Source organism: Volvox carteri (genome assembly GCF_000143455.1).
Source record: "Volvox carteri f. nagariensis unplaced genomic scaffold VOLCAscaffold_1, whole genome shotgun sequence".
Lineage (NCBI taxonomy): Eukaryota > Viridiplantae > Chlorophyta > Chlorophyceae > Chlamydomonadales > Volvocaceae > Volvox > Volvox carteri.
The window spans coordinates 4,065,595-4,080,558 of record NW_003307545.1 but is presented as its reverse complement, the minus strand read 5'-3'; the positions used below and the strand labels follow the sequence as shown (position 1 = coordinate 4,080,558).

Below are 14,964 nucleotides of genomic sequence, written 5' to 3'. Positions count from 1 at the left end.
GTTGGAGAGCGCTGGTTTGACCTCGTCCTTGTGGTTTTGGCAGCGTTCTGTTTGTTTGCTCTTTTGCCTGTGTAGAGATGGCGTGTCCGCCGTCCTTGCTGCTGGAGTATCGTTTGGAGGTCGTTGAGGCGTTTTGCTTGGGGAGCTTTATTTCGTGTCGCTGTGTGTGCCTGTCTGGCAGCTCTCGCGTCCTTTGTCCCTCTAGCGGCCCGTCGCGTTGCGCTGTTTTGGTGCTCAGTTTGTTTGTTATTTCCGCTAGAGGGGGTATCTTCTCCTTTGGCATTTACCTATGGAGCAACAACTAATGCGAGCTTGCGTAAGTAAGCTGGGTTAGTTGGGCGTAAGGCCCAATGCGTAACTGTTAGACTAACTGTTTCGCAACGGCCCGTGTCCTCAGGGCCGTCATTTATTGCGCGCATTAAGCTGGTTAGCTTATCTTGTTTTTGTTGTTCAGCGCGCGCCCGCCCGCCCGCCCGTTTCTGGCGCAGCCTCGCGTTAGTTCAGTTGCGGTGTCTCTTTCTCCGTTCGTTAGGCCCGTCTTCTTCGGGCCTCTCAGTCCATTTCTCTCTTTCATTCTTTGTAACAGAAAATGGCATTTACCTATGGAGCAACAACTAATGGCAAGCCTGTAAGTATTACGTGCTATAAATTCGGGGTACACCCCGAATATTTGAATCACGAATCATAAGTGGGACTACGGTATCTCGCTCCGCAAAAGATTGAATGTAGAAGCTATATCTAACGTAACGTATCTATATTAACGTAACGTAGCATGTGAACTGGCTATAACTGCTAACATTTCACGGAAATGAATGCCATCTATCCACCAATACGCAATACCCCAATCCAAGTCGACCCCTTTCCTATCTGATCTATCTATCTATTGTGCAAAGACGACGTGCAATCAGCCCAAGTCCGCAAGTTAACCCGGGCCCTAACCGTGGACGCATCCCGGTATCCACCCTCACGTTCCCACCTTACAAGAGCCTTGGTACGGTAACTGATACTGAGATAGATCATTTGTTCCGAGACGCGAGCATATGACAAGACAAGACCAAAGAGACAAGACAAAACAAGGTGTTACCGGTTGTACCTTCATGTGTCCCCACAACGGATATCCCCACAACGGATATCCGTCAAAACAGACAGACAGACACAGACACACGTACCTTTTAGCGCCCGGGGGCAAGCCCTTAGGTATGGGAAAATTGCTTGACACCAAATTGTGCCGTCACGAATATGCTGTACATCGTGCACCCGGGCGGCAAATCACAAAAACAGCCCGCTACCACGGAGGGCTCATAAAGCACGATTTGTTTTGCAATGTGGGGTGCTTATGATGTTGGGGTTGCTTACGATGTCCTTTTACGTTCGTGCGTCGGTGCTTTTCTCGCTCGTTAACAGTGCTGAACAAACAGACTACCGACCACACTGCAATAACTTGTCCTGGTCCTCACCATCTTTGCATGGCACCAAAAATCCAGATGCCGTTTTCAAGCCCTTACGAAAAACGGAAGCACAAATGTAAAGTGGCCGTACTGTACATTTCGCTTGAACAAAGCAAAGTAACAGCTGAAAGTACTTTATTTGTACCTTAGTAACTAACAACCTGCGCCTGGAACCCGGGACTGCAACTGGGACACATTGCCATGCAGCGAAGGAGAAGAGCTACATTTAGGGAGAACACGGGTTTAGGCCTTTATACATCAAGGCAAACTTGCCACAATAACTCCAGACGCTGCAGGGAAGAAACCCATTCACCTAAGCGTGTCTGTCTGCTGTCGCGCACAATCTGCCGACTGTCGGGTCCGACTGCCGGAATTTTCTATTCAATTTTAAGAAGGCTCTGTGGTAATCATGCTATGTTTGTTACAACGTTGGTCTGTCATGATGCCTGAGCTTTGCTCTTCCTGAATCCGGTACGACGGCAATTTTGAGTTATAGCCCCAGCTTGTCCCAGCTTGACATCTGCCTTTGACGGAAACTTCAATAAGCTTTAGCGTGGTTCTATAGTAAATCTGAAACGTTTATCTATCAGACTGCGTAAAGCTCCGCCTTTCTATTCAAGCCGTCGCACAGGAGGTTCAGGAGCTAACATCAGCTATCTGGCCAATTTCCAGGGATGCCTAAGTCTTTTTAGAATTCAAGCTTACATCAAGAAATCGGCAGCGCAATTCCTGGTCAAGCTGCAGCTGGGCGTTTGGAGTGCACGGGCGAGTAGCTTTTCAACCGCAGCAGCGAGCCCTGTAATTCTGTGGGACTATGAGGCCCTGAGGCGGGACATGCGCCGCTTGGTTGAAGCTCTAGCCGTGTGGCCTCACCGCGGGTGCAATGATTGTTCCGGGACAGCATCTCAGGAAAGTTTACGAGGCCATTAAGAAGGACTCAAACGGTAGTGAAGATCAAAGCGTCCTTTGCCTTGCGGCATCCGTGGACGCGGACTCGGTATGCGCATCTCAACTGCTGTTGGTAAGAATCAGCCACCTGCACTTGCTGCTGACATGGGAGCATTCCCAGCTGATGTTCGCCAGGATGGTTAACTGGCTAACTTGGTGACTTTGCAGAACCTCTTCAACCGCGAGAGCATACATTTTTCGCTTGTACCAGTGGCCTGCTACGAGGAGGTCAGGGAGCATTGCGGCCCTTTGAGCAATGCACAGGTGCTAAGACGAGCACGGCGCAGCACGGTATGGTTTCGGAGGATACCGTGAAACCCCATCCCTGTACTTCTTGCAGGAGGTGAAAACAGTATTGCTGCTCAATTGTGGCGCCACGGAGGACGTGCGCAGCCTATGTAACCTTCCCAGCAACGTTCGCATCGTCGTTTTAGACCACCATAGGCCAGTCTGGCATGGGCACAACAATGATGATGACATGGATACCCTTGTGCTGGTTGATGATGATGACCCTGTACCCAAGCCTGCTGTACCGTCGTATGACCAGCAGCTCGATAACGAAGGTAGGTTGCTGAGCTAATACAGATTTCCATACCTGCGCAAGAGAAATGGCTTTGACTTGTTTGGGGCATGGGATATGGGTTGTAGATATGGCACTGTCTGCCCGACCCTGTTCCACAGCCTAAGGTTTCGGCACGTTGTCCCTGTGCGTTGAGTTATTGTTTCCTGACCTAAGACCTATGTTTGTGCAACGTAGAGATCATGGATCTTGCCCCTAATTCGCAGTTGCACAATCCGACGATTCCGCTAGTGAATCGGACGGCTCTGATCTTGATGACGTTAATGATGACGATAATGAAGAGGGGGTTGGTTCCGATGGCGAGCAGACCCGTAAACGTCACCGTGGGCATGATGCCGGCGTTTCGCCACCCAAGCGTGGCCCCGCTGCGCGGGCTGAGAACGTTGCCGCGAGGCGCAAACGCGCGGAGGAGGTGGATGCATACTACAGCGACCGGAACGGTTACGGAAAGCCCTCGTCGCTACTGCTCTTCTCGCTGTGCCACGAGTTGCAGCACGACGATAACTTCCATGTCTGGTAGGCCGGATTATTTAATAGCATGCTTCAGGGCACATGGAATGGCTCTCCTTACCATGCGGCCGCTTGCGACACACGCCTTCCCGCGTTCTCATCCTCTTTTCTTGTTATTTTGGGTGCATAGGTGCGCAATTGTTGCCCTCACGGAGCAGCTGCTATTCCAGCAAATTAGCAAGCAGCAGTATAACACGTGGCGGGACAAGCTAGCTGTCCACGTCACGATGCACCACGACCAGGACCAAGAGGATGCTGCACAGGTGTGCAAAAGCGAACTTTACTTGAGGTTGATGGGGGCACAAATAATCTACACAAGAAAGTTTAACCGGACCTCTTAGTCGCGCTTTCACTGCTGCCTCCATGCACTTCCTGCCAGTCTACATAGCTTTCCTAGCTTCGACTGAGTAACAACTGCAAGCAAACTTGTAACGAGTTCCGTATTTCGGTTGTGAATTGCCCCTCTGTACCTGGGGACATAGGACGGCATTTCAAGTTTGCTGTCCATGCCGCGGCACAAAGTGCACGTGGAGGCGTGCGAGGATTTGCGCCTGACACTGCTGCGATACTGGACCATCGAGGACAGCTTGAGGTAAGCGGCTTGGGAGTCTTAACTGAGTACGGGGAGCTCCGTCTAGGCAGGGTAGTAGCAGGATAAGGATGTCTATGCTTCATGGGAAATGCTCCATTACGGCGCTTCGGGGATGATTTGTAGTGTTCTGGCCTGGAAGCCAATTATTGAGAGCGGCGCGGTGTATGGCCATGCAGGTACACGTGCTACGTCGCTGCACGGCTTCAAACGTGGCGGCAAAAAGGGCTGGACAACCTCCGTAGCTTGCTTACGTACATGTGCATCCCGCTAAAGCACGCGAGCACAGCATACAGTAAGTGAACATATGTTTCTTGTCAGAACACCACTTCAGCCTGGTTTGTCACCTGCTGGCCGTCTTCCGGAAGACGGCCTCGGAACCTGGTTGCGCAATTATGAGCAACCATCTCCAAGCTAGCACGGTGTGAATGGTTGGGGGGGGTTGATTGCAGCGGGGTAGGCAGTGTGGTCATGCATTAGCCAGCCAGTGTATGTGGACTGAGCATCTTCGACCGCTATGTTATGTGTATAATGCAACTTGGTAGAGGGACTACGCGAGGTGTACAACGGTCAACTACGGAGTCAGTTGCCGCGCTTTGCTCCCCAGCATATGCTTGCTTGGGACTCTCTTCACTTCAATAGCTTTCGCTTGCTGTACAAGCACGAGGAGCTTGGTGCGTCGGACATGGTCTTCGCCCTCCTGGGCTTGCTGACGGAGGCCGAGCCCGGCAACCCGGACTCACAGCGAACCGCCTTTAAGTACGTTGGGGCAAGGGCAGCACATTTACACCGCATGCTTCACGTGGGTTACGGCAAACCTTCTCGAGCCCATGAATTGGAGCATCATGTTACCCGACCATTTCTCTGGTGCATATATCGTGGTGGATCCATGTCCTCAAATTTTGCTGTGGCCTTAAGTGTCCAACCTTGCGAAGTGTCCAACCTTGCGATACTGGTTTGCCACCTGCCCACAGCAACGCGCAGAGCGCCCTTCACGTGCAGCGCAATCTTCATATCGTGGAGCGCGGCGTGGAATTGGCCAAGCAGATGTGCCAAGACGTCGTGCAGTGAGTGATTGGGATAAGCGCGTTGGGAAGTCTATAGGGGTGCGTGGAGCCATCAATATTTCATTAATATGTCCAGACCCTCTTTGTATCGAGAGAGCCAGGGCTTCATTGGTTACAAGTTTCCTATATTCGTCGTGACTGAAGCACGCGTCCCGTTGGCCCCTGCAGCGAGTGTGGACTCATGATTACAGCTGGCAAGGTCAAGGGCGGTCGTTCAGCCGACTACCGCTGGGTCAACGTGGCAGATAGCAATGCTTTGGCCAACCCGCGCTTCAGGCACCCCACCGTGCTAAAAGTAGGTTGGCGGAGTGCTGTGTCTCATTGTTCTTGGCCGATAATTAATTCCCTGGGTCGGCTGCTTAAGAGCGCTGTCAGCATCCGCATCATACAGATAGTCGCTTCAATGCCGGTGCATAAGTACACGGTAATGCAAGGCTTGGCCCAGTCGTTAAGATTGCCATGTTGTTCCCTTATGTTTCTCACTCCTCCAGTACATGGCGCTGTTCCTGCGTGACGCCACTAGTTGCCGATACAGCTCCAGCGACGCCCGAAGGCCCATGGTCGTCGCCGGGGCCGCCGATGAACGCGGCTTGTGCTGTCTGGTGTCCGTTCACGCAAAGCACATATCGGGTAACCGATTGCAGGTGCGTTGGATTGCGCTCGTATGGTGAAGTGGAGGCTAATTCGTTTGGAAGTACTGTCTGCAACGTTCCTATGCCGTTGTATTGCTGTTCCCTTGCGAACTGTGCTGTACATAATTCGCAATTTGGTTGTTTTGGTACTACCTGAATCTGCCCGCCCCACAGAACAATCCGTTTGCACGGCCCTTTATCGAGACGGCTAGCGCTCTCAACATAGTCCCCCTCAAGAGTGCTTTTGAGAACGCCACTTACCACATCCGCAAGGAGGACGTCACGGCCTTTCTGGGCAAACTACAGGACGTGGTTGCCGACTACCGAGCGGTTGCACAACAGGCACAGGCAGTGCAAGGATGATGATGCTGTCTACCGCACTGTTGCCATTGGAGGCAGCGCTGGCGGACTACGGTTTCTGACGGTCGTGTCGATGTTGCGCAAGGGGCAGGTATACCGCCCGAGCAGCCGCAGGAGTTGGGCAAATTATTGCATGTGTCGGGATATCATAGCGCCGTTTGTGCTAATGGCATAACCTGGTTGCTGGTTGCGGCATTAACGAGGCCATATACGTGGTTTTGTGGGGTTATACCGGACGTGTGCTATACAGTAAGTGTGTGCCATAGCGGAATGCAGCATGATTATGTGTATTTGTTCCTGCCGCGTTTGCCCTGCCCGTGGTTGGCGGGATTTGGCATTGACCACGCTGAGGCTCGTGGGAGTTATGTCGTTGTGACATCACTGGCCGTGAAGGCGTGAAGGTTAAATGACGTTGACATTTACGAAGTGGCTTATGTTAGTGAACGGTGGGCGGCTAAGGGGGTAGCAACCGTTCCGGCCTTGCAACGGTGTAATATAGTTTACAGTTGATTCAACCGACGCTTCGCCCAAAAGTGCCATTTCATAGCAAAGCTCTGTAAAACTGTAAAATGCACAGGCCCAGTCACTGGACTGCGTTGCACCTGGGCGCGCTAACTCGAAGCCATAGCACAACCGCCATGATCTTTCTTCCTGCCGCCATCCGGAGCCCCGTCACACATCCTCTGAAGGATGCGCGCATGGCTCACCGACAGACTTGTCAGTTACTCCTAATATCCTGACAATTACCTCTTCTTCATGTACGCGCACCTCGCACCTCACGGGCCGCTCCAAGTCCCCTTCTAAGCTTGTAATGACGTCTGCTCCAAAATTGCCAATTTGCTCCCTATCGCCATTGGACAATAGGGGTTCCGCATCTTCCCCTGGTGGTGCTGCTGTGCGCCTCCGATACCGAGCCCAGAGGTACCTAACAAACCGGTATCCCACGTAGAAGGTTATCACCTTCCCAAGCAGATAGCCTATGACAAGGATCGCCGCAATCCACTTGAGGTCGAGACTCTGCCCTAGGAGCGTCATCGTGTGGAGTCGAAAGGTGCTGGTGAAGCATCAGCATGCAAATTTCCGTCAAGTTCCTTGTACAGCGTCCTGCGGAAATGGATTCATGTGCATCTCGCATTAACCACGTATGTGAGGTCCTTGAACGATTGGGGTGGAAGTTGACGGGCGTTATCGGCAAACAGCATGTACAACTTGCTATTCAATACCTGCAATGACTGCTAAGGGTAGATTAAGGATTCACACATCCAGGAGGGCCCCGCTCTGGACAATCGCCAGCCAAGCGATGTGATGTCGTTGCAACACCCAGGCACGAGATAGCAAGTTGACAGCTGCACTTGTCCGTATTAGTGTCGTTGACGAAATGTTTATTTGTTTACTTCAAAATATTGTAGACGCTTCGCTCCAACTTATTCGAGTCAACCGTCACGCCGTATGTTTCGGGCATTGTAAGAGCCGCCCTGGGATATGGTTACTTATGTACAATTACGGGGCATGACACCAGGTCTGCATCTGGACACCCCATGTCAGAAACACCTCATCCCCCACCGCTGGCAGCTGCGTGGGCTACGCACTATTGGTTTCATGGCTGTCCCTCCGGTCCTTATGGCTCGTCCAAGTCCCTCGCAGCCTCCGCAACAGTGTTAACGCAGCGACAACAGCAGCTTACGCTCCAGCAGATACTCCAACGCAGCTCGCCGCGGCGGCGGCATCATCCACGTCGCGGCCACGTGATGCTGAAGCGGTGCTATCAAGCCCTGAGTGAATCCATTTCCACAGCCTTCTCCACAGCCTCCCCACAAGCATGTATCGGCGGTGTCCAGGGTGGTCCGGCCGTGCTCGCCACCCGCAACGTCCCGCTGACGCCTCCTAGCGCACCCCGCTCCCGCTCCAAGTGCCCTGGCCAACGCAGCTTCACGTCTTGCTCGGTGGTCGTGGGAAGCCTTGCAGCTGGCCCTCCACCCACAGCATGAGCTCTGACACCATGCGCTCACTCGAGGCCCATGAAATTAGGCGCCGCTCACGCAGATTCCTGCGGGTGGTGAGGGGTTACATCGGTGGGCTAAAGGGGCGAAAGGAGCTGAGGCTCGACCGGACGTAACAGCTGTGCTGGGAGTGAACGGATAAACTGGGTCAAGCATGCTGATGAACGCCCAAGCAGGCAAACCGCCCTTCTTAAGGTGTCCACTCAGTAACACTGCTCCTGTTGCTGCTGCTCATGCTGCGGAGTTGAACTGAAACCCTTACTTCCTCCCTTAACCAATTTCAAGCAACAGCTATCCTCTGTGGCAGGTCGTACGGTGTTCTCTACCTCTCACGGCACCCCCCGGCTCCTTTAGCCCCTCCTGCAGTGGAGGAGCTCCTCCCCAGGTGACGGCAACGTCCACCAAGGCCCAACTTCGTACTCTCAATACCCGATGACCAGCAGCATATGCATTATCCACCATCAAGCACAACCACCAACCTCCAACCGCATGCCTCCACAATGCTCGCTGCTGCGTTCCGAAACCTCCATCGGGTTGCTGGGGTACCACCGAGGATGTGCCTCAGTAGAAGCGCCCGACTATCATCGGATGCGGCGGCCGCGCTCCCCACAGGCTCGGAAACCGTGCCGTGGCTGCAAGTGGGTCGTACGATCCGTACAACTAAGCGGATCGAGAATGGACCGCACCGGGCTTATCACAGCCCTTGGTGCCGTCAGCGTCCAGGCCGGTGTCACTGTCGTTGGCCCAGCTGCTGCTCACATCGCCACCGCCGCCGGTCTCAGCTTCCTGAGCATCCTTCGGGGAAGCGGTGAATTCTGAACTCCCAGGGGCGTCCGTGCCAAATATCGTTGCATTATCGCCATCACCACCTCTACCAGTACCTCCACCGCAACACAGTCACAAAGAAGTGTGCTCCAACAGCGCTCTCACCACCGCGACAGTAGTGGAAACAGCTGTAGCATCCTCACGACTTCAGGCATAGCAGTAGAAGTAACCGTCTCGTGGGGGCGGCAAGACCACAGCAGCGCCGCAGCCAGAGGGATCTCCAGTAAGGAAAAGACTCAGAAATGGAACTGTATTCGTTAAAGATGGCGCGACGGGGGACCGCAGGGCCGGAGGGCAACATATGGGAATTTCGTGGCTAAGACAGGGCGAAGAGAAACGTTGATCAGTGCCGCGGAGCCGCTTGAGTCAAGGACAAGCCTAGACCTGTGGGTCTTGGATGTGGAATCCATAGAAGTGGTTTTGGATATGGGACCGGCGCAGTCAGGTGGGCTATTGGGGGGCTGGTGGCCAATCCTGGAGGTGGTGGAATCTGGGTCGCTGGAATCTGGGTCGGCTGGAATCTGGGTCGGTTGGAGGAGGTGAGGTCCGCGGAGGGGCTCGTGTGTGGGGAGCTGGTGGCCAAAGTGCTGGGTATTTCGCTTGGGAGAATGTCTTCGCCGGCACATGCAGGACCCAGCCGAAGCTGGCCGGGGGACGTGCGCCAGGGACACGCACGCCACCGGGCCACCAGCGCTCCGCCGCGAGCTTCTGGAAGAGGTCGCACACGGCTTCTGGATTGGGGTAAGCAGCGATTGCTAAGCGTGTGAGAAGCCGCGGCCGGGGACACGCCGAGATTGGCCGAATAGGGTCGGCGCGGCATGCCGCTTTCCAAGCAAAGGAACTCTCCATACAACTGCTTATCCAGAAGCTATCAAAACAACAAAGACAAGGGTGTCGTACGCTGCTACCATTTTCGCACTGCGCAAGTGCCTATCAACCGTCGTGCTGTGTTACACGTCCTTACGCACAATCCCTTGTCTTGGATTTGCCAACTACCCCGACCAGGGCCATGCTTGTCGTCCCTAGCTAAACCGTACTTTGTGCCCAGCCCGCTGACGGTGCCATCCCGGTACATCCCGGGGTGAGACCCTCGAGAGCTAACTCAGGCTATACCTTTGAAACGCTTGCCTTTTACGAAGGGGACAAAGGGCAGGAGCGTTCGACAGTACACTTGCATAACTGACTTGTTGGCCCCAGCTGGTAAATTTATCAATGCCTCGTATCAAGTCGTGGGCCGCACTGCGGTGGGCCCCAAACCGGTCAAAAACCTCTTATCTGCAACAGGTGGGCTGTCGCGCTCCGTGTTTCCGCCTCTGCGGGACTGGCACCACCTTGGGGCCCCACCCGAACCGGGTCCCTCCTCGTGCGTCGTTAGCTGCGGTGGCATGGCGATATGGCTACACGAGTGCACTACCCTGCACATCCTCAGTTTGACTTGTGTATACCTTGAGTTGCGTTACCAGGCGTCACCCTTCTAAAGGTAACGAACCCACAGACATGAACGGTCTTGTAGCATGCATGAATCCCGTCACAGCTATCCGATATGATCCTCCCCGCTGCTATTTTGGAATCACAAAGTTCAAAAATGCATGCAGCGCTGGCTTATGCCTTGTGCATGCACACACACATAGATATACACACGCACACACACGCCTCTCTCCCACAATCCTCGCGCATATGGGCCCCTAAAGCACATTCTGGCTTTCGGCCCTCTACCTACCTACCTACCTACCTACCTACCTAACACCCCATAGGCAAACATGCATGGCATCATAGTTTATACGCCATTGCTCGTTGGCCGTGTTTCAACGGCGAGCACGAATATAGAAAGAAAGCATTGATCCGGAAAGCACATCCACCGTGTACACACATACGCACGTCCTTCCAACATAAGCCCTGGTTACACAAACGAGGTCATTGTCAACTGCCGGCCAGCCGGGTCCTATCACTTTCCAGCTGAGCCGCCCTAAGCACACATATAAAAGAAAGACACCTGGGGCGTGTCAATCCCTAGGCAGGTACCCCTAAAAACTCCCTCCCGCCACCGAACCGACAGAAAGGGCCCCCATCGACTTGAGCGATGTTGCCCCGCCCATCCCTCCCCCAGCCCCAGCCCCTCCCCCACCTCCCGCCCCTCCTCCTGGCACACCGGACGCGGCGGAAGCTACCCCCATGGACTTGAGCGATGCAGCCCCCGCCACCCCCGGCCCTCCCCCTCCTGGGCCCCCTAGGAACTCGGACAACATGGCATCCACGTTGAGTACCCAGGGCCGGTTCGCGGCCTCCTTGAGCAACATGCCCCCTGGAGTGGACTCCTTCACGGCGGTCGCGGGGGCCAATACGGCGTTCTTGGCGGCTGAGGGGCCGGAGGGGGGAGTAAAGTGGGGGGGATCGGGTGGGGAGGTAAAGGACTTGGGAGGAGGATGTGGGTGTAGGTAGATGACGGAGATGCTGGAAATCGCGAAGCAGGCCTGCCGCAACGTCACACGCATACACGTAAATACATTTGTGCTTCCCTCCCTTCCGCAATGCACGCATACATACATACATACACACACATACAGACATACAGACAGACAGACAGACACACGCGCACGCGGGCGCACACACGCTGGTGGGCTTTCACGAACAAATAAACAAACAGACAAACAAACAACGTGAAGACAGATACACAAGCAACAGACATATGGACGGACAAACGGACAAGTAGGCTCACTCTCACCTGCGATCACTTTGGCATTGGCAGCCACCTGCGCATCACGATGCTCCTGCCAGTTTGCCATTCGGTCCAGGTAGGGGTCCGAAGGGGGATGCGGGGTGACTCCAGGGAACGCCCGATCAAACACCGCCCGCAGAATCTCTTCCTTGCCCAACAGCATGGAGATCAGATCCTGACGCTCAGCCGGTGTTAGGTTGCCATCGCCAGCGGCAGCTGCTGCGGCGGAAGCAGCAGAGGCGCCGGTGCCTCCGGCGAAGGGCCCGTGCGGTGAGGCGGTGGCGCTGTTGGGTCGCCGGTTGGCCGTCGGGTGCAGCAGTGGAGGGCGTGCGGCGGAGAGTGGCCGGCCGACGGGGGAGGAGGCGGGGGCGGGACGGAGGGCGGAGGATGGGCGGTGCTGTCGGGCCTGGTCTCGGTCGGATGAGGACCGCTCCTTCGCCGCCTCCGACTCTAAATTCGGAGACGACGGGGTTCACACGAGGGACGGAGAGGGCAGGGGAAGTGTGCCTGATGTCAGTTAGGGGTCCAGCCGGGCAAACTGGCCCAATATTGGCGATATCGTTATCGCTTATTTGAGAACATATTAAACAGGTTTCATCATGCCTAGAATGGATATTTTAAATAAAAGCGAACAAAAATTTTAGTACTCCTCCGAGCCCACCACCCAAGCAAGACCCAAAATCCCCACAGTCGCACACGTGGTCAGATGGAACTGACGAAGGAAGCCAAGGACCGCAACGAGGAAGGCACTGAAGCGGGGCAGCATCGCCGTACACGAGGGACGGAATTGCCGAACCGCAGGAAGAAACACTAGGCCTGGCAACCTACCATTTTCCTGACCTCCGCCCTGGCCACCTTCCTATCTGCTCTTCCTCTCTCGGCCACCCCCTATCCACGTCCCGCCTCTCATCCCGTGGACTCACGCCCCCCTGGCCCCAGCCACTCACCCAGCAGCTTGCGCCTCTCCCGTAAGTCCTCCACACACTGCCTAAGGACCGCTTGAAGCCCCGTGCGCTGCTGCAGCTCCAACGTGTGCGCCGCCCGGGCCTGCTTGGTGCGCCGCCGCTCAGCCTCCAACAACCGCTTTAGGTTCTCTATCACGTCCTCGTACCGCTGGATCTTAACAGCCACCTGACCCTCGGGGCCGGCGGCGGCGGAGGTCACTGCCGCGGCCGCAGCGGAGGCAGAGACCCCGCCGCCGCCGCCGCCGCCGCCGCGTGAGGACCAAGGCCGTGTCGAGGCCACGGCCGAGCCTGGCCGTCCGCCACCTAGGGTCAGAAGGACGCCAGCGCCGACCGTGCTGCCGCCGTCAGGGCCAACGGCTGTCGCCGCCCTCATGAGCTCCTCCTTTTCCTGGTTGAGTACGGCCATCTCCTCCAACAGTGCCGTCAGCTGGTTTCGGAGTGCGGTGTTTTCCTTCTTGAGCGCCACCGTTTGCTTGATGAGGTACTCCCTGTCCGCCTCCTGCAGTTTGAACTGGGCCCTCAGTCGGGAGTTCTCCTCCGCCAACACGCTGTGCTTCTTGTCCAGGATCTGCAGCCAGGCAGGCAGGCAGGCAGGCAGGCAGGGGGAAATCATAGGCAAGGAGCGAGAGTTAACCAGACAGGGGAGAGGTACGCGAGGAAGGGAATCATAAGCAGCACGCAAACGATCAACGAGCGGGAAGGAGGACGAGGAAGGACGATATGGGTGGACTGGTACGGACAGGATTACGGAATAATAGTATTGTTCCTGATACGTTACTTGGTACAGGCACTCATACTACCAAGGTTAACGGATTGTCAGTACCAGTTCTGCGGGGGGCAGTAGCAATATAATGGATCTGACTATTTATTATTGGTTTCTGACCTTAAACTTAATATGTGGGCTTCTCTCCGTGTTGCGGGGAAATTGATTCCTCTGAACCGCACCCGCCAAGCAATCCTCCTGCTTCCGACCCCCCGCCATAAGCACGTTACCGTCAGCAGCTCTGGACCCAGCCACCCACGACCCACCCACCCGCCGACCCACCTGTGCAATCTGTTGCGTATCCTCCAGCTGCGTCCTCAGCTTCTTGACCTGCTCCACAGTGTCGATGTCTTCCCGGGCCGCCCCCTTGGCCCGCTCAGTCACCACTGCCGCCTCCAGCTCGTCCAGCCGGGCGGTGAAGTTGCGCAGAGTGGAGTGCTCCTCGCTGCGGAAGGATGCGGCCTGGGCGGTGAGCAGGTCCTCAATCTGGGACACCACCTGGTTGTGCAGTTCACTGGAAGGGGGTACACGGGGAGGGTGGAGGTGGGGGCAGGCCGGGAGTTGAGGAGGGGAGGGCTAAGGAGGGGTTAGGGGGATGGAAATCATGTGCAAGAAGCAAAAAGGGCAAGGGGGGAAAGGGGGAAAGGGAGCGCGAGCATTCGAGAACGCAATGATGAGCTGTACAAGGCAGCAAAGTTATAGACCCAGCAGCACCCCACAAACACATCCATCTATTCCTGGGCGGGAGGTTGCCCACTCCCCTCCTTAGCTGCAAGCCGCATTCTAGTGAAATCACCACCTTCACCCCCCGAAACACCCGCAACTCACATCTACCGCAAAAAAACACCCCACCCCTCACCCCTCAAGCTCATAGGACATCTGCACCTGAGATTGATTCGCAAATAAATGCACTCCCCCCCAGCGCCTCCCCGCTCACCGTATGTTTGCCGCCGCCTTTCCGAATGTCGGGTTCTGCGGCTGCTCCCCCCTGGCCTTCCTGAGCTGCTCCTCCAGCTTGGCCACGTCCTCCTGCAGAGCCGCCTCCCGCCGCATGTAGCTCTCCTGACGCCGCTCGTTGTCCGCAGCCAGCTCGCGAACTTGTTCCTGTGTATGGGGGAGAGAGAGTGTGTGTGTGTGTGCGTTTGGGGCGACGGAGGGAGGGGGTTCAACTGGGCTTCAGGCGGGTGGCGGATAACGGGCCCGCTCGAGGCGGCCTCCATACATATGGTTATATGGCACCCTGCCCCTTCTATCTGGCTTTCCCAGACCTTACGTAGCACCCTAACACCCCCTCCTGCGCACACACACAGCTGGTGCCATCATTTCCCGTGAGCACTGACCGCCCCCTTACCACTGCCGCCACACCCTCCCCTTGCCAAGCATCCCTGTCTCTTCTGGCCGCTTCTCCAGGAACCCCGCCTCCCGTGACATGGCCCAGCTGCCAGCCCCTCCCTGTCATCCCTTCTCCGTTTCGGCCCCCTCTTCATCTCCGCCCTGCATCTGGAGCTCCCCCCGGCCTGCTTGCTCCTCCCCTCCTCCCTCCTCCCCTCCTCCCCCCCCC

At 55.8% G+C, this 14,964-nt stretch overlaps 2 protein-coding genes across 2 annotated transcripts in view; one reads left to right on the top strand and one right to left on the bottom strand.

Annotated features, from left to right (window-relative positions):
• Positions 1-2,331: 2,331 nt before the first annotated feature.
• On the top strand, positions 2,332-6,137 carry VOLCADRAFT_115803 (uncharacterized protein; the record flags this gene model as incomplete). Its single annotated transcript, XM_002946180.1, has 12 exons — positions 2,332-2,469; positions 2,565-2,624; positions 2,737-2,959; positions 3,183-3,492; positions 3,617-3,749; positions 3,969-4,078; positions 4,255-4,370; positions 4,621-4,834; positions 5,050-5,142; positions 5,311-5,437; positions 5,634-5,786; positions 5,949-6,137. 12 exons carry the CDS (start codon positions 2,332-2,334, stop codon positions 6,135-6,137), a joined length of 1,866 nt encoding a protein of 621 aa, XP_002946226.1.
• A 1,926-nt stretch (positions 6,138-8,063) lies between these two features.
• VOLCADRAFT_86283 (uncharacterized protein) overlaps positions 8,064-14,964 on the bottom strand; it is a gene marked incomplete at both ends in the record, with an annotated part of 10,944 nt that continues 4,043 nt past the window's right edge. Inside the window, 7 exons of the mRNA XM_002945832.1 lie at positions 8,064-8,181; positions 8,614-8,794; positions 11,085-11,315; positions 11,682-11,894; positions 12,623-13,208; positions 13,686-13,917; positions 14,341-14,507. Of these exons, the coding sequence (XP_002945878.1) occupies positions 8,064-8,181; positions 8,614-8,794; positions 11,085-11,315; positions 11,682-11,894; positions 12,623-13,208; positions 13,686-13,917; positions 14,341-14,507 (1,728 nt within the window). The remainder of the gene's footprint in view (positions 8,182-8,613; positions 8,795-11,084; positions 11,316-11,681; positions 11,895-12,622; positions 13,209-13,685; positions 13,918-14,340; positions 14,508-14,964) is intronic.